This window comes from Melospiza georgiana, chromosome 4 (genome assembly GCF_028018845.1).
Source record: "Melospiza georgiana isolate bMelGeo1 chromosome 4, bMelGeo1.pri, whole genome shotgun sequence".
Taxonomy (NCBI): Eukaryota; Metazoa; Chordata; class Aves; order Passeriformes; family Passerellidae; genus Melospiza; species Melospiza georgiana.
The window spans coordinates 45,858,135-45,876,946 of NC_080433.1; the positions used below are offsets into that span (position 1 = coordinate 45,858,135).

The following is an 18,812-nucleotide window of genomic DNA, read 5'->3' on the forward strand; positions in this document are numbered from 1 at the left end:
AATACTTCTGCATTACTTAAGTCATTACTACGCAAGTTTAGTAATTTCACTAAGCATGGTTAATCTCAACAAAATAGAAAACATTTAATCAAGTGTTTTTAATCAAAAGCAGGGAGAGATTTTGTACAGCGGGAATTATAGTTGTTTGTGCTGCTTTAGACTGATAGATATTTTTAAAAATTTGTCTGACATCTGTCTATGCACAGACATCACCATGCACACAATACTATATCACCTGTACAAAGCCAACTATACTTCTGAAGTATAATGCAAAAGGTTTCAGCAGTTTTTAATCAAAATATGTCCTTAAAATTATTTCACTGCAACTACATAATTTAATACCATTGGAGAATGGTGCATTCCAGATAAAAATAAATATTCAAATCAGTCAATTTTTGAAAACAATGGTATTAAATGATTTATGATATGCATAATGCTTTAGGCTGTGCAATGAGACAGTGGTGGAGAAGAGCTTAATGAAACTATTCCCCATAAACGAGCTGACATGTGGGAAAGGGATGATTGTTTTAGAATTATTCAAGGCCTTGATCAACAAACATTTACACATGTGATTTCAGTGGAACCATTCCTGACACTGAAGTTAAGTATCTGGATAAGTATTTGCAGGACTGAAGCCAAATCATACAATTGGACCCAAACTAAGAGCCCATTTGTTACCAATAAAAAATCCCAGTTTGGGAGTGACTGATTATTATAATTATCATTGTTGGATAACACTACACTTCAGATTAATTATTTTTTTCAGCAGTGACTAGACATGAAAATATAGCTTGTCCTTTCAGGGAATGACCTCAGTGCTGTGGCCACAGCCCCTAAAACCCAAAGCTCATAGCGAAAAATCAGTAAAACACAGCAAAATAATGAATCTAGAAGGTGATACAGAATGTACTGTCTGAGCAAAGCTGGATAAAAGGCACCAGTTCCTGGGAACTTGCTTTGCAATCTCATTTCATTACTGCTTAGAGATCCGGGGATTGCTGGTGCTTAGTATAATAAGAGCTGGCTGGGGGTCTTTTCCACCTAAATGGCAAAGACATTCCAGGACAGTATTTCTACTTGGGTGCTGCTGCTTCTTTAATACTCATTCTAAGGTCTCTAATTCAAAAATTACCAGATATTGCCTGTAGACTTCCAGGAAATAAAAAAGCACTAGGACAAAGTCAGGGGTACCATGAGCTGCCGCCCTATACAGCTGAAACAGTTCACTATCTTTGCACTTTTTTTTTGTTTAAACCTCAATTCTGAGAGACAGAAAAAGGTAGCAGTCCTTCAGCAAGTGTTAGCAACATCATTTCAGGCCCTACGTCTCCCCAACCATATTAATGTCTCTTATGGTTCTCCAGGTGATAAATTTCTCACATCTGATCAGTAAAATTGTACAGAAGATTCTCAGGTTTTCTCAGCAAACATTACAGAGAATAAAGCATATGGATTTGCCACATGAATTGCTAAATCTCTGAGGAGTAAGCATGCTTTGATCACATTTTTTTTTTTTTTTTTTAAGATGTTAGGGTATTTTCTTCTAACCAAAGTCTAAAGCTGTTCTGGTATATCAAAAACACCACATCATGTTCTGCCTTCAATCAGCTTACTTGGAGCCAAAAGAACCACACCTTATTTACCATGATTCTTCCTGGGAAAAGAAGCAGATCTCCTGGACAGTTCAAGCATGGAAATCAGGGACAACACAATAAATTTTATTAATCATGACTATTTAAATAGCCAACAGAGAATTAAGAAAGCAGTGCACACAGATGAAATATTATCTTGGCCAACACACAGAATAAAAGAAAGTGATCTGGACTACTGGAAGATTGGTAGCAATTTGAAGCATTTGAAAGACAAATGACATTGCAGAAAAAGCTGGGTTAACAAGGGAGCACTTGAGGGAAGCCTAATCTCTGCTGGCATGCTGGCTGGGAAGGTCAGCCCAGTGCACGCGTTCTCAGCTGGAGTCAGGCTCCCTCTGCCTGGCCAATTGTCCGCTGAGCTTCAGACACCAACCCAAGCAAAGGTGCCTTCACTCTGTCAGCGCCTTGTGCTCTCCCAGCTTCAAAACAGCTTCCTTTCCCCTTCAATTTATGCAGTGTTTCCACAGAGCAAATGCTAAAGGAGAGAGGTAATGTGTGAGAGCCTTTTTATCTTTCAGAGCAGCAAAAGCCTCTTTAGGAAGCAGTGTAAAGAGTTATTTTTAACACAGTATTCTCAAGTGAGAAGAATGATAGTTCAAAAAACAGTTTTGACTGAAATTTTTCTCAAAGAAACTGACTTTGACTTGACACACCATGTTTTGAAATTTAAAGCAAATCTCTTGAAAACTGGCAAACATGATACTTTGCATAGTTACTTCAGTTTTTGTTTACCTCTAATTTATTGTCAGGTATATTTCACCTTTGCATATGTGCTATTGCCATGAGTAGAGAGGAAATGTTATGTTTCCTTTTCAAAAGGGAGATTTAGCACCAAATTCTAAATCCAGAACTGGATTCACCTTCATCCTCAATCAGGACAAGATTCAGATTACTAACTGAAACCACATGACAATTAATTAATTTAAGGTCTATCAAGTTTGTAGCTGTGTAAAGAAGTACTTCCTAAGAAAAGACAGACATTTTATGAAATATCTAACTCCTAACTCTTGTCAAGGGATCTGGAAGGTGTAAGAGACTTTATAACTCATGCTGCTGTTTGATCTCTTTGAAAAACCATGGTCATTCCCAAAATACCTCTGATGAAGACACAGACAAGACCTGAATTTGCACTGAGAGATCAGAATGACTAAAAGGATGCAAATTTACCCCAAAGGATTGTTCTTAATGATTTGGGGTATTCCTGACACAAATTTTGCTATATTTCTTATTTCAGAAGCATTGTTAATTTCTGGGAATATACTTCATTACCTTCAAAATAGTAAGCAACCTTCTCATTCAGGTTCATTGCAATTTTTTTTTCTTTTCATTTTTTTATGTTTAGTCATCTTAAACACTTTCTGAGTCTTTTTTGACTGTGCTCTACAGGAACAGTTATCATCAAATACAATAGCATAGAAATGAATGAAGTAGAAGGACAAAATTTATTTGAAGATGGAGAGATTTGAAACCTTATAACAGGCATTGATATCTTCTTCATAGGTTCTACTGTAATAATATCAACATTATCAATGTTTTGAGAAATATTTTTTCTTAATAAATTATTTCTATGAAAATTTAAAAATTATATTAATCGTATTTCACCAAGTGTTAGCACACATATTTACAATACACCTAAATTAAGACTTTTAAAGTAAACTATAATGTAAAAGGCAACATGCTGCAATATTTATATTCATGCCTATCTCTGTCAATCCATGATGCTAATATTTTGCAAACATTCTGCTTATCATTGACAGGTTTTGATCACAAACACAGTATACAAATTGTTAGACAGCCCTGGCAATTAAAATAAATTTACTTTTTTGTATTATCCAGGCCCAAAACAACCTAAAAATCTGTAAGTGTTGTCTTCTATATTGTCATCAGAAGAGATTGGAAAGAAAATCTGTTTTCATTACTTGTCATACTAAATATTCTTGAACAGAAGTTTCAAAATTTCACACAATTTTAAAGGAGTAATAAATAATTAGGGTTATTCTAGGGTTATATAAGTAAAGTAGGACAAGCCTGTGGTTAAACAGGTTAGAATTTCTTTAACGGCTGGCTTGTCATAAACTTTACCTCTAACTTTGAGCAAGCCCTTCTCCACTTCAATTTTCCACATCACAGCAAATGGTAACAATATTTCACTAACTCATGGGTTTGGTTTGAGAATTAATGAGGGTCCCATGTGCAAAAGACCCGCAGATTCTGTCTTCTTCTTTCCACTGTGAGCTGATAGGAAAGTGACCTGTTCTTAATTTGAAACAGAGACTCAGTCCTGCCCTTCATCAGCACATGGAATTCTCATTTATGTCAACAGGAGTTGCATTGAATACACCAAATACATTACTTAGCCTAAAAGTAAATGAAGAAAAAGGAATGGAAAGAAACTCATGGATTCTCCTTGCCTGCTCTTAAAAAGTCTAACAGTTCATGGCAGCAGACACATAATCATAAATAAAAATATTTTTGATGGGAGGAAAGAATTGCTGCCTGAGATTATAAATGAGAATGGAGAAAATTGTAGCAGGTCCATCTGTAGAGTACATTTAGCTCTGCTGCAGGAGCACCATCATAAAAAAAATGATGGTACATGTAAAATTCAGTCACCATAATACATCATGCTCTATAGACATTTGCCTCAAAATAAAACAAATCTTTAATGGCCTCAGCATTTCAGCTTAGCTTTTTCCACTATCTCCAGTGCACACCAAGAAAACCTTTTTCTCATATGTGAGTGTTAAACTCAGATAAAAAGTTCAGGAAAAAAAAAAAAAAAAAAAAAAAAAAAAAAAAAAAAAAAAAAAAAACCAAAACCCAAAACTTTTAAACCCAAAGCTTTAAAAACTCAAACTTAATCCAAGGTAGTACTAAACACTGGTTTTGATCAGATGTATCTATGGTGCAAGAACATAATTGACTGAAGAAGATTATTTTTTTCTTGAAAGAGATTAACTGTGAGTACACAATTTTAATCTCTTGGTTTGATCTGAGGTAAACATTGTCACAGCATAAAAAGATATTTTTGAGTTTTTTGGGAGGAAAAAAAAAAAACAAACCAGAAAGGAGAATAATCAAGAAGCAGCTGATTGGCCATTACCAAGCTCAGGGAGGCAAACATGCCTATAACAAGCAGCCTTGTTTTAAAATTTGCCATTGCTTAGCCATCTACAGACAATGAGACCTGACAGTTCTTTATGGAAGGCAGGCAGGAGCCATAGTTCTGCATAATTAGGCAATAATTAATCAATCCAAGGATAGCAGCCTTGTAAATTTGGAAAATGGAAAGTATAGCTGCCTATGTGTATAAATTGGTCATTTATCCTTTATACTGCCTGCATGCAGTCCTGGTCATTTAAAAGTCTGCCTATCCAAATAACATTTTTTCACTTCAGGGTGTATGTTACTGAACAACAGAGGATTTTTGACTGGAGAAAGACATTCCTTCTGAAGGACAGAAGGATTTAGAAACAAAAGGGCAGACTAGATCATAATCCTCCCACGAAGCAGGTTACCAGAGGCAGAAGAACACCAGCAATGGTATTTTGACATTGCCACACATATGCTCTCTTTTTTTTCATAAAATAGTGAAACAGTCTCATGTTTTTCTGGTTTTAGCATTCCTCCAAGCAGTGAGGAATTTAGGGTCTCTACTTCTCAACACAGGATGTGTACAGCTTAAGTATGCCTTTATACCATCCCTGTCTACCCTTCTGCTTATGGCTTTCCAAAGCACCAGAAAACATTGTATCTTATCTACACCCAAAATCAGGACCTGCTACTTCTGGAACTAGTGACAGACCTTGTACCTGTCTTAGGACTGCATCTTTATCACACATAGCCAAAGTTTTGCTCTGCTGTGAGTGGTCGTTCAGTAATGCTGACTGCTGACTCCTGCCTCCTAACATTATCAATAGCTTTGTTTTGAAATGTTTCTGATAAAATAAGCTAAAAATAGTCTTAAGAAAAATTTCAGAATAGTATTTACATGCATAGTATATATAAAAAAGGTCTTTCAGCTGCTCACCTTCGTTATAAATGTATGTTATTTTCTTTAAATTAGGTTTTCCCCTTATATATACTTAGATTTGGTTGATTGCACTTAATTTCCACCTTGTCCACGTTGCCATGTTTATACTTTGCATAGAAATAAATTTCTAGCTTACTTTATTCCGTCTTTCAGATGTAAGATATGTTTTATGTCCTTTGAAGCATGGTACTAACAGAGAGGTGTGCTCAGAATGATTACCTCAGTATGCCAGACACAGAATGCTGTGAAAGCATCTTCACATTAACTATAGTAGCAAGCATGTTTACAGCATGTCAAAATATGGAGACTGGACAAACGCTCAAAACCAGACATACTTTATGCTGGGCACGAAGAATAAGCTGTAAATGAACAACCACAAAAACTATGCAATCAGTAAGGAGAACGCTAAGGAACACTTAGAGCACCAGCACTTTCAAGACACGACACCACGAGAGGTTAAATGACGAACACTGAGCCCCCCAAAAAAGCAAGCAAACAAAGTTTCATCACGGTTCTGGGTGGATTTTTTTGCTAATGCAGAGTTTCTCGGTTCTCGCCGGCTGTGTCCCTACACGCTGTAGCTCAGCGCGCCCGGGATGCAGCGCGGCCCGTGCCGGCGGGGATGCCCGGTCGGGCGGGCGCTGCGAGGCCCGGGGAGCCTCCCGAGGGGCGGGGTGCGCCGGCCGGAGCCCGGATCTGGACACCGGCACCTGTGTCCGGAGGCCGGCACCGCGGTCCCCGAGCGCTGCCCGCCCCCCGGGAGCGCGCTTTACTCCCTCACTGCCTTCGCTCCACCCGAGGGGAGATCTGTTAACGATTAAATCGGCAGCGGCCGCAGTTCAAAGCCCTGTCCCGGGAAGCAAAGGTGAAGATAACGTCCCGGAGGATCGCATCGAGTTTCTGCTGTTGCAATCGCTTTTAATTACCCTCCAAACGGCACATCACACAGCGATCCTCCGGGCGCCGGAGCGGGCACCGCGATAGCCAGACAACTATAAACGCTTTACAGCGCGCCCGCTGATTAAAAAGCGATTAGAAACTTATTTGAAGTCGGGTGTTCTCTCCGGGCACGGAGCGCCTCCTGTCAGCGCCGGAGGCCGGCCCGAGCCCTCCCGCCGCCGCCGCCGGTGCGCCCTGGCCGGCCGGCCCGCACTTACAGGTAGGAGGTGAAGACGCTGAGGTTGGCGGGCACGGCGGTGAGCCCGCGGTCGGAGCAGTCGGCGCGGAGCAGCACTCCGTCCAGCTCGCAGCGGCACGGCGCCGGACAGCCCCGCGGGCGCTGCGCGCCGCCCCGCGCCCCCCGCCGCAGCCCCGGCGGGCACAGCAGCAGCAGCAGCAGCAGTAGCAGGGCGCGGGGAGCGCGGGTCGTCGCCATGGGGCCCGGGGGGTACCTAGAGCCGCGGGGCGGCCACTCTCATGCCCCGGGGCGCGGCGGGGGCGAAAGGAGGGCGCCCGTCTGAGCTGGAGGAGCTCCTGCGGCCGCCGCCGCCGCGCCGCTGTCTGTGGTAGCATCTCAGCTTACACGCTGCTTTAAAGCCCTGGAGCCGGCACCGCGCGCCCGCTGACGCCGCCCCAGCCTTGCCCGCCGTAGCGCAGCGGGCCCTGCCCGCGCCGCCGTGCGAGAGAGCGGGCGGGCGGGGGCGGCCGCGGGCCCGGCGGCCGGGCGGGCGGGAGGAGGGAGCGGGGGAACGCCGCCCTCAGCCTGCCCTCCGTGCGGGCCGCGCCTCGGCGCTCGCCCCGGGCCCTCATCTCACGTTCGCGGAGCGGGTCAGGCTGCAGGGCACCGCCGTGGGTCACCCTGCCCAGGCAGGCATCCCAGAGCGCATGGCACAGGATTGCACCCCGGCAGTTCCTGAGTACCTCCAGTGAGGGACACTCCACAACCTGTTCCAATGAGTGATCCCCTGCTCGGTAAAGTTCTTCCTCATAATCATGTGGAACTTCCTGTGCATCATACAGTCATAGAACCGTACAATAACTGAGTTGGAAGGGACCCCTTGGGATCATCGAGGCCTATTTCTGGCCTTGCACAAGGCACCGCAAGAATCACATATTGTCCAACTTCTGCCCATTGCCTTGTATCCTAGTGGTTGGCACCAGTGAGAAAAGCCTGCCTTCACTTTCTTGGCACTCCCTCCTGCCCACTGGGTATTTATACACATTTATGCAGTGCCCTCTCAGTCCTTTCTTCTTGAGGAGGAATCCTCCCTCAGAGCAGGGATGCACGTGGTGGGCATTTCTAGAAGGTGGGAGGCCAGGCGGTTGTGGAAGTGGGGGCATGGTCCTGAGGCCATGGGGTGAGGGGTGGGTCTCTGGGGCAATGGGACTAAGGATTGGATGCTCTACTGGGCTAGATCTAGTAGGGAGATCTCATCTTTCAAGACCTTATTTAGTTGGTGGTCCCATGCAGACCATGGTCATGGTCAATGATGGGGATCCACTCTCTTCCCTCACCACATGGTTCAGTCACAGGCTTGCCAAGAGGCAACAATTTTCTAAAGGACACTGGCTGCTGAGGAAAACTGAGTTCACAGTGAGGCTGCCATTGAAAGCTCTTGAGATGTCCCTCACCCAGCTTCTTGCCAGAGGTTCTCCTCAGGTAGTGCACAAACTTGCCTTTGTGCTACGTGTCTGTGAATGAGTGAGGAAAAGATGAGGATAGCAAGGTTTTTTAAACCTTTTTCCTCCAAATCACTTTTCAGTATGAACAAAGTTGGCCACAAACTCCAAATTTGAGACTAGCTGTGAGTGCTAGAACCCAGTCCCAGCACAATTCCTGTTTAGACTGGTAACTAAATTGTTGGGCAGGCTACTCAATATGCTTTGGTTAGCATTTGTTAAACGTTTTCTGCTACACTCTCTTTGAATCTGCAATTAAGTCTGAAATGAGAGCCTAATGAAAAGGCCAGCAAAATACATGCTTTTATATTTTACCCAATTTATAACACCTGTTTTCACCTCTGGACTATAATCTGGTATAATCTGAGCTGAAGAATGACCTGGTACTGGAACTCAAGTATTTTATTTGAAATAGTAAAAAAGGAATCTGCTGTCTGGCTAGTTAGACAGACCAGAATGTTTTGGCCTATGGGGCTACTGTGAAACTTTTCCCCAAGCATCACCTTGTCCTAAAGATAATCAAAACAGTGGTTGAAAGCCTAAAGTTCCTGTGAGAAGTGCCCAAAGAGAAAAATTCTCCAGGAAGAGGATTTTTCATTCTGTGTCATGATATGTGTCCAGGAGACTTCTTTCCCCAAAAACATTTGCCCATGTCTATAAGTTTATATTTTTCATAAGTGTAGTGAAACAGTATTTATGTAACTTGAGGCTTTTATAACTTTTTGCTGTTGTTGTTGTTGTTCTAGAAAGCCAAGAGTATATTCTTTCTTCATTTTCTCTTGTGGATTTATCAGCTTGTACAAGATACCTGAAGTTAGACAGACATACATTAATAAGTAGTGAGGGTTCAACTGCAGCAGTCATCCTCTGCATGTTATTTTGCATAAATACATTTGTTGAGCCAGTAGCTTTCTTTAAAATACTTCATGTACTTCTATACACTTTTACTTAAGGATTTTTTGAAAGTAAAGTAACTTGAAGATTAAAAGGAGGATTTTGTAGGAACATATATGGATAATTCCTACCTTTGTACAGACAAATTAGGCTGTACAGTTTTTTTCCTTTTCATGTTTCTCACAGGTCTCTGGTTCTCCATGAAGGGAAAAAGGAAAACAAGAGCCTGTTTGGTGACATCTCTGGGAGGTGCTGTTACTGTTCCAAAGGGCCAGTGGGACTGTAAGATTTTCCTGCAGGCTCCAACATCTCACCAAAATGTCCTGGTCACTTGAAGTGGCATCCATGCTACAGCCATCAATGGTCTTCGCTTTCATCAGGCAATAATCAAAATCCCTCAGGGATCTCAGCAGAATGTTGTCTTGAACCTGCCTTCCTGATACTCAGGCAAAACCCCCGATCTTTTGAATATGATGATGCTCTAGCCTAAGGTTTACCAATATAAAAAGTATCTTAATTAAATATTACCTACAAGTAAACAAAATTATGTGTTGTGTTATATATTCTTAGCACACAAAAAGTGTAACAATTCATATGTTAAGAATGCACAGCAGACATATATTTTTATATATATTTTTTTTTTATTTGTATGTGTATTTTAGCATCATTACTTACAGCATGACATATTTTAGACTTATGTGAAATTTGGGTTTAAAATACAGGACTGCAAAAAGAAAACAGCCCATCTAAACTGATCCCTGCTACTTCCATATTGTAAAATTAATAAAATAATTTTTTAAAAATTATTTTGGCTAAAACATTTGACCATGGAAAATTATGCTTAAACCTGAAATGATTGGCTGTCCCAGCCAAAATGGAGTTTATATCAGAAGTGTTAACAGATCTTAGCAAAGGAGCAGCTAGTTTAAATATTAAGGCAAGTCCAATACAGAGCCAAAGTAAAAAGCACAGCAGCAAAGAAAACAGTAGTTGATAGCTGTCTGTAGCATGTTTTTTCCTTTTCTGCCTATGGATGAAGGGTAGGTTCCTAGAAGGCAGTAAGTACAGTTGTGTGTTTAGACTGTGGAGAAAACAAAGATCCTGTGCGAGGTGGGAATCCTTTTTCTGCCTATTGGGCTAAGAAATTATTCATCGAATGTATTGAGGTCCTTACATTGAAAGGGTCCAGTGGGCAAGTGTGCAGCTCCACAGCCCTGAGGCTGTTTTGCTGGTGAACAGTGCAGCAACTGCTCAGTGATCTGAGCAGAAGGATCCTTTCCTCCTTGCAGAACACCTTCCTTGTCCTTTTATGCCAGCTACCCTTGGAGAATGGTGCCTTAAGTTTTATTGCTATAGAGGCTTTTTATACATTCAACAGAAGGGTATTTATGTGCTGTGTTCAGTTGGTCCCATATTTACCTATTGGTGTATGTTCCTGTTCATTTGCATCCCGTTATCTGTCCCATTTCATGGAGGATGTTGAACTAACACAAGTATTTTCATCCCTTTATTAAGCCATACAATGCTCTTCACACCAAGGCAGATGGCACTGTTCCTGTTTTACATAGTGATAAGAGCTGGTACCTGAAATGTAGGGTGGTTAGGGTAGAGTTGCTCTTTGACACAGAATGAAATACAGGAATTTTAGTTGCCCTGGCTCAGTATACCACCTGGCTACAGCTTTTCAGTCACAATAATATTGTGAACAGTTTTATTTTTTCATTACGGATTTGATTTTTTAGGTTTTCATGCTGTTTAAAACATACTATATCATGCCTTATTAGAAATAGTCAATTTCATATTGATTCTTTAATTTGGCACACTGCCATCTAGCTGCACACTTTCCTCAGCAGTTCTGTACTCAGTGTGGTGGAAGAGCTGTGGTGAAACATCTGGCAGCAAAGATTCACTTGGATTCATCTGAAATATGCTTCAAAAGTTGAATTTCTAATGGGAAGAAGGGACAAAACTAGAAAAAAGGTATTTTTACTGTTGCAATTCATATGGTGACAGCTGTCTTAGATGTATAAATTTGAAGCAAACACTGGCATGAACATTAGTTTGAAAATATCTGATAGCAAAGTTGGCAATGTTAGTGCAAAAGTTGGGATTACCCAGACACATTTTAACAGTTAGAAATTCAAGAAAGAAACAAGGGGAAAATGTAAATATGAAGGCTGAAGATTAAGTGAAGGTTTTTTTGGAGGAAATGAAAGCTAATTGTCGCAGTAATTCTCTGTTTAGCAAATAAAATATGTGTGTTAAGGTGAAAATGTGAAAATAAGGTATATGAAAAGAACCTCCTATTATTTTGAGTTGGAGTGGATGTGACATCATTCAAAGAATCACAGCCAGGCTGAAAAAGCATTAAGTGAGTATTTCACCAACACAGAAACTATGTGCTTTAAACTTTACTTTAAATGAAGCTTTTAAACTCTAGCACTTACTGGTCTGTTACCTTGTCCTTGTATGTCTCAAGTAAAGCCAGAAGAAGGAGGAGAACAACATGGTAGTTGTGTCTAAAGATGCATGAAGAATGGCGGGCATTAAGTAAGATTTTTTACCAGAACAACTAATCTTTGAAAACAAACAAGAGCTCCCTTTTTGGCTCACTAAATCTTATTTTATCAAAATATATCTAACTGCCCATTCAAAGATTGTCTCACTTGTAGCCCCAGACAATCTCTGTTTCCTGAATTGCATAGCCTTGGGTCTCTAGTTTCTCACCCCACAAAAGTAATCAATAACTACCTGTTCCTTATAATAGCAATTGTCAGAACCAAACATTTAGAAACACACTACTGTGCATTTTAGCACAGTAGTTTAAGTTCAGAGAGCTCTGCATTCTGTGGTGTTTATCAGCTGGGCTTTGAGGGATGTCTTTAAAGTATTGCTCACTTAATGCAGCAGAAGTTCATCCAATGGAAAGTCAATCCCTCCACTTCTGTGAGGAAGTTGACTCCAGTTCACAGAGGGTTGCAGGATTGTTTTTGTTTTCCTTAAATGCTTGTAAAATGTCAAACCTTTGAATATGTGTGAGTGTGGAGAGGCATGATGTATTACTGTTTGCTGTGTGTGCTGTGTTCATCTGCACTCTCCTCTGGGTGAAAGACAAGAGTCCATGTGCATGAATAATTTTTTAATTTAGCAGCACCTATAGAAATTCTGTCCAATTCTTTCCTCCTTCTCCCTCTGTGTCTGTGTGGCAAACACCCTGGGGTTCCTGTGGTTTTGAAGTGTATTTGCATGATACTGTATAATGAGTGATTACATTGTTTTGTAGTTGTTTGAAGGAGGTCACAATAATATTTTTTGTACTTCTTTTTCTTTTTTGTGGTGGTTGTAATAGCTTTAGTCATTCTGGGATCAGCTGCCTTGCAAAAGGAAGAAATGTATGTAGGAAAGAATCACCTAATTGTGACAAATTGTCAGAAGGCTTTAGATGTGGTGTAGTATTGTGTTTTCCTGTAAATTTCTCTGCAGAAGGAGGGAGACGCCTGTATTTTTTATTTCTTTCTCTTTGTCATCTGAGGTGTAAGCACAGAAAAAGAAAATTTTTTTTCAGAGAGGGAAGTCAAGACTTTTTTTTGATGAGTAAGACCAAAAGATTTCAAACATCTCTGTCCTCTTGACAGCAGAGATTTTTCTGTCATTGACTGGAACTCTGCAATCAATCAGATGGAAAGCCTAATGGGACTCCATTTTTCAAGAAGATTTTGGAAACTATTTGCATACTTACCAGTGCAAAATTAATTCCCAAAGCTTTATAGTTAATCAGAACAGTTGTTGAAGCATCCTTGCTTCTGTGGCTCACGTGCTTCATCCACTTTGTACCATGGTGATAAACTGTCAGGATACTTTGTCAACCTCTGCTGAGTCTCTGAAGTTGATCCAGTCCCATCTGCAACTGCGTAAAATGACATAAAGGGGGGGGGGGGAAGGAGCAAAATACAGATCTGTGACCTTCAACACGTCCACAAAGCCTCCACCAGTGCCTGCCAGAGTTACATGGATGTACAAGGAATGCTATTTCTTCTGTGTGGCTGGTAATCATGCAAAGCCTTTACTGTATGTGGAGGAAGGGAGCTGGTTAAGGATCTGAATAGACCAAAAATCAGAAAGGAAAAGTGGAATTTCTACAGCTGCCAAGAAGCTGAAGAGAGAAGGACCCTTATGAAGGGGGGAATGAAGCAAAGGGAAGAAGAATTATTGCAGCGCAGATGTTGATAGGAAGATGAGAGTGAGTGCAATGAACCCTTGTATTTGGAAAAAAGGAAATGGGGACACTCAGAGCAAATGGGAGTTTTAGAGCAGGGGTATGACAGGGAAGTCTTTACAGAGAAGAGGAGGGAATGTGCAAGGGAAAGAGGCAAAAGGCTTTGTTATCTGAAGTAAATTCAGTCAGCTGAAATACACAACTCTCAAGTTTCTATAATCTACAAAACTACCCCAATAGTGTTACTACTCTATGAATTGCTATGTGTTTGGGCTAAACTTTTTTGAAAGATGTAGAGATATATTTCTGGACTGAATGTCAGAATCAGGGCCTTACACAACATCAACATGTTTATAACATGCTTTGCATTACACTGCTCTTCTTTTCCTTGGCAAGGATGGTTAGCTGACTTCAGGGCACGCGCATTTGTTTTGGGATGAGTTTGTCTTTGAAGTAAGCTGCTTATTTGAGAGAGCTTCATATTTATGAATCCCATGTCAACAGAGAGCCAGCACAGACCCATGACACTAACATCTCCACAAAACAGAGAACAGGATGTGGCTTCATTTGTCTTCATCTGTGATCATTGAAGACAAAGAGGTACCTGCTCAAGGCAGTTTCTGGCTTCTGGCTTCAAGCTGGGAGAACTCTTTTCTCTGTCCACTGAGATCTCCCAGGGAACCTTACAGGCTCTTCAAGGCTATTACAGTGTCCCATGCTTGGATGGTTTGGATATCCCTCCAATTGCTGTCATGAGAATTGAAATTTCCTAATACCTAGTTGGTGCAGGAGTTTTGTTTTAAAAGACTGCCTGGAAGAAATCCAAGTTTATATGAACCTGGACCATGGAAGCCAGAGTATTTATTTCTGTTAACAACTTGGGCCTCTGAGGGTTTGGCTACATTTCTTTAGCAATTAATGGAGACAGTAGGATATGAGAAAATGTTTGTACCACCCAAGTTTAATCTCCCAGGCATCTTTCTGAAGCTGATTAAGTGTAATAGACTCCTCCAGAAAGTGGTTCAAAGCACCTACAATAATGATTTCATGTATTTGTGGATAGTTAAATCACCATGCAAAAGTATCCTGGCATTGGTTACAATTAGTGTTACTTCTGCAATAGGATCAGAACCCTGAGAAGTTACATGCATGAAACACTGACAAACAAGGACTAATATGAAAAGCTTAGGTTTAGTATCTTCTGTTTATGCATATTTTTTGATCTGCATTTGCATTTTGAACTGCGTCAGGCCATACTCTATTATGCTAATTTTAATTTACATCTGTGGAAATTTTAACTCATGAGCCCCTGAGACTGGTGAAACAAAACATTGAAAGTAAATCAGTACTTATCATTTTGGTCTTATGCCGCTTGGAATCTGGCAGGACCAGCAGTGCTATAGAAAGGAGCAGTTGGTCAGGTTTAATTTTTCTCTGAAATATTTCTGTGAACTATGGTAAAAACAGATGAGATTGAGAATTGAAAAAGAGAAAGAAAATGACAAAAGAAGAGAACAATGCATGGTATTGAAAAGTAATTACTTTTCATTTTGGCCCCTTGGAATGGATTTTGAATTCAACAAGTCAAAAAAAAGTATTTGTATGTTTCCACTTTCATTTCCACTCTAAGTTTTCCTTTTCAGGAAACACATCTTTATGTGTAAAACAAACACATACTCGATGCACTAATGATAATAATGATAAAACAACAACTATCACTACTACTACTAGTACACATCCGGATTTTCAGTAAATTTTATTACAGAAAAAGTAGGAATTGTCACGTCTGTTGGCTAATGATCTTAGGAATTAATTTTTTGGGCATGGGCACTTATTACAGTTTAAATGATTTGGGAGGAGAGGAAGACTGCAGGAGGGGTGTTGTGTTGCTTGTGGCCATGCAACAGAATTCAACTATCTTATTATTTTCCTTCAGACTTCTATTCCCTCAACAGTTTACAGGTTGACCCATTTGTAACAGAGAGCAAAATTTGCCCCTTCTATACAGTGTCAGAGTCAAGGATAAATGGTCCAATTATGCATTATAATATGTATATATATTAACATTGACATTGTGTTAAACTTTATTTAGGGCTGAAGCATATTATTTACAGGTGAATTTAGAGGTGAATACAAGTTTCAAATCAGACACTGCTCATTTGTGCTCAGAAATCTTCTGAGGGTGGTATTTCTATTTATTTGGACTTTTAAAATCTAACTGCTAATTTTGACACAAGCAGTTTTTGCTTTCTAACTCTGAACAACTTAATTAAAAATTGAGAACAACTTCAAAAGAGTTTCAAAAGTTAGACTAAGTAAAGGTGTTTTGAAATCCTAAATTCAGATTTACTGCACTGATTGAATTAGATTCTTTATGATTTTTTTTTTTTGGACCTTTAATATTTAGAATTTCCTCCTGTTTTACAGTTGTCCAGCAGTATATCTGCAAACTTTTTCCTAAAGCATTTTTAAAGAGAAGCTTTTTCCATGCAGTAAGAACCGTTAATTTATATTTTTTGAGAATATGTATCCAAGGGACTGCATTACATTTAACACTAAGTTAATTCTATCATAAAATTATTTTGATGTGCAGGAGTTTGGAGTAATGTGAGTTATTTCGTCTGTTGCAGCTTCTTTGAGCTGACAGATACAAAGAAAATGTTATAACAGGTAGGTAGATATTTCTCAAATACAACTTACTATTTACTGCAGTCTGTCTAAATTAAAGAGGCTTTTGTGGTAGTGCCATAAGATTTTATGTGCCAAGCTAATCATTCTGTCTCAGTACTTTGCCAGAGTAAAACCTAGCAAGTTTAGAATTGTGTTTAAGTGAATTGACACAGTTCAGATAAATCTCTGTAAAAGTATACCCATAATACATGATACATAATACAAGTATGTTTATTGTTGCTTTCACACAAAGACTGTGTTGCAAAAGGGGTGTTTGAAAAAAACCCATCCAACTTAAAACCAAACAGCACAAGCAATTAGATTTCAGTAACACATTACAAGGATGAACTAGTTTTTGGGAAAGTCACAGATATCTATTATAAATCTGTTTCTTGGACATTGCATGACTTCTTTGGGAATCCTCATAGGGACAATATAAGTGCACAGATTTGTTTGCAGCACTAGAGTCTAAAGCTGTGGTTGAACTGAAGAAGTTGAAGCAGTAGCTGAAGTCATTAGTTTGACTTTTGAAAAAAAAGTGACAGATGAAAAGGCATATGAGGCCAAGGGCTAATAAATAGATTCCAACCATATCCCCAAGCTTATCCACGAAGAAGTTGAATGGTTTCCCATATGTTTGTGTATTCATACAAATTAATTTTTTAAACTGCTTATAACTGGAAGCTGTGAATTTTATTTATTGTTTTGCCAAAATCACATACACCCAAGACACAGATACTCCTGCTTGAATTAAAAAGCAATTTAGCTACCGTCTCTTATCAAAACTTGAGTTTATCTGTATGGAATCTGTACGCTTGATGTTGCCTTCGCACTGCTCCCGCCGTCAGTGAGACAAGACCAAGCCAAAAGCTCGAGCTCCCTCTCCCGGTTGCTGCTGGAGCTCTGAGGCCCTCGCCTCCAGGCGTTCCGGGCAGTAGAATTAAGATTCGAGTTGCAGCTTATTTCAACCAATTACACTTTGATGCAAAAATACAAGTGTCTATTAAAATCCATTAGATATAATCTTCAAAATGCATCAGAAATATAAAACTTGCATTTGAAATGCTCAGGCACTCTGAAGTAACAGTAGTGTTATGGTGAAAGCGCATCAGATAGACCAGAAAAGAAAATACTAGATAGAAACAAGTTTTTACTCTCTGTGATTTCAGGTAATCACTAAAAGAGAGGAACGAGAAGTGGAGAAGTGAGGATGCAGATTAACTAATCCTAGTTCTTTTGTAAAACTCGGCTGTAAACTAATATTCCTCTCTCACTTCTTTTTAGCCACCCTCAAATTTCAGGCATAATTTATCTCATGATGCATTGATTCATTGATTTTTTTTAGATCTCAACTGAATAATCTATGAGAAACCTAATCCAAATTTGGTCCTTGAGCTGGAGATTAAACAAGGTAACCTCTTTAGGTCCTTCCAGGCTATGTTGCTCTGTGTTTCTGTTCTATATGTGAGATAAAGATTAAACTTTTGAAAATGAGTTTGTATAATATAGCTTTTAACCCCATGTTCATCTTGAAAGGCCTTTCAGATTCCAGGGTAAAAAAATGTTATTCTGCTTGTGTAAAGAGAAAGCCTGGGTTCCCCTTCTGCTCTTTGACCCTTTACATACCAGCAGGCTTTTCCTAGAGGAGAGGTGTGATACAAGTGCAGAAGACAAGGCTGCAGACTGGGCACCTCCCTGGGCATTAAGGAAAATGGCTGCATGTCCCCTGTACTAACTACTATCTACTAATAAATCTGTGGAAAACCACATACAGCGCATTTTAAAATCAATCTTACACATCATCTCTAAGACAGAGTGGTAGTGGTCTCTGACATGCTTCTACACTGAGCAAAGGCATCACAGTCAAGATGACAAGGAATGGTTTTAACACCCTTCATTGTGACCAACAGTTATCACAGAGCTGCTTGACACAACTGTTCACTGCATGGGAGAGAGAGCAGACCCTTACTCCCCCAAAATTGTGAACAGAAGTACATAATTTGGTTGAAAGAGAAGTTTTCAGTGTCAGAGGAAAGCAGGGCAACATAGAATACACCAAGAGTGAGAAGATGGCACAGAGTAGAAGCTGTTATCTAGGCATTCTTGATGTTTCCCTCCAGTACAGCTCACCTACTTGTATTAACAATGGAATTAGTTTGAAAGTCTGGTCTTTGAAGGATAAACTTAACCTTTGTGAATGTTTCCTTCCCTTCTCTCACTCCAGTGTCCATTGTGATTTCCTCATTTCTTTAGGCCATGAGTGGACATGGAGTTTGTTTTTCACCTGATGAGTTTGAATGACTTGTGAAAAAGCACTGAGATCATCTTGACCCAATAGATTCCTATTATTCTGCCATGGACATGTCAGGTTACAGGTGTGTTTGGGCCTGTACTGTGATGTCCATTAAGGGTAACTGTCAAAGAAAGGACATGATTTTTAAACTAATTTTCTGGAAAACTTCTTTTACAAACATGATGCCAGAGTTATTATGAGATATATTTCAAGATGGGTTTTTTGGGGAGTTACTAAAGCCCGGTCTACAAGGGGCAATTCTGAAGGAACCCTCTGAATTTTTTAAGAAACTGGGTGACTAAATCTGTCACATATTAGCAGTGATGAACCCAGCTACAAGATAAGCAGATATGAGAAGGAAGGTTAGAAAACACCCTGGTAGTTCTATGATGACAGTCCTGATGAGAACACTGTATCCTCAGATAGCCTGGTCAC

The 18,812-nt window shown here is 40.0% G+C and overlaps 1 protein-coding gene across 1 annotated transcript in view; it reads right to left on the reverse strand.

Moving 5' to 3' along the window:
• LGR5 (leucine rich repeat containing G protein-coupled receptor 5) overlaps positions 1-7,060 on the reverse strand; it is an 89,096-nt gene extending 82,036 nt beyond the window's left edge. The window contains exon 1 of the mRNA XM_058022636.1: positions 6,843-7,060. Within this exon, the coding sequence (XP_057878619.1) occupies positions 6,843-7,060 (218 nt within the window). The remainder of the gene's footprint in view (positions 1-6,842) is intronic.
• Between the last annotated feature and the right edge of the window lie 11,752 nt (positions 7,061-18,812).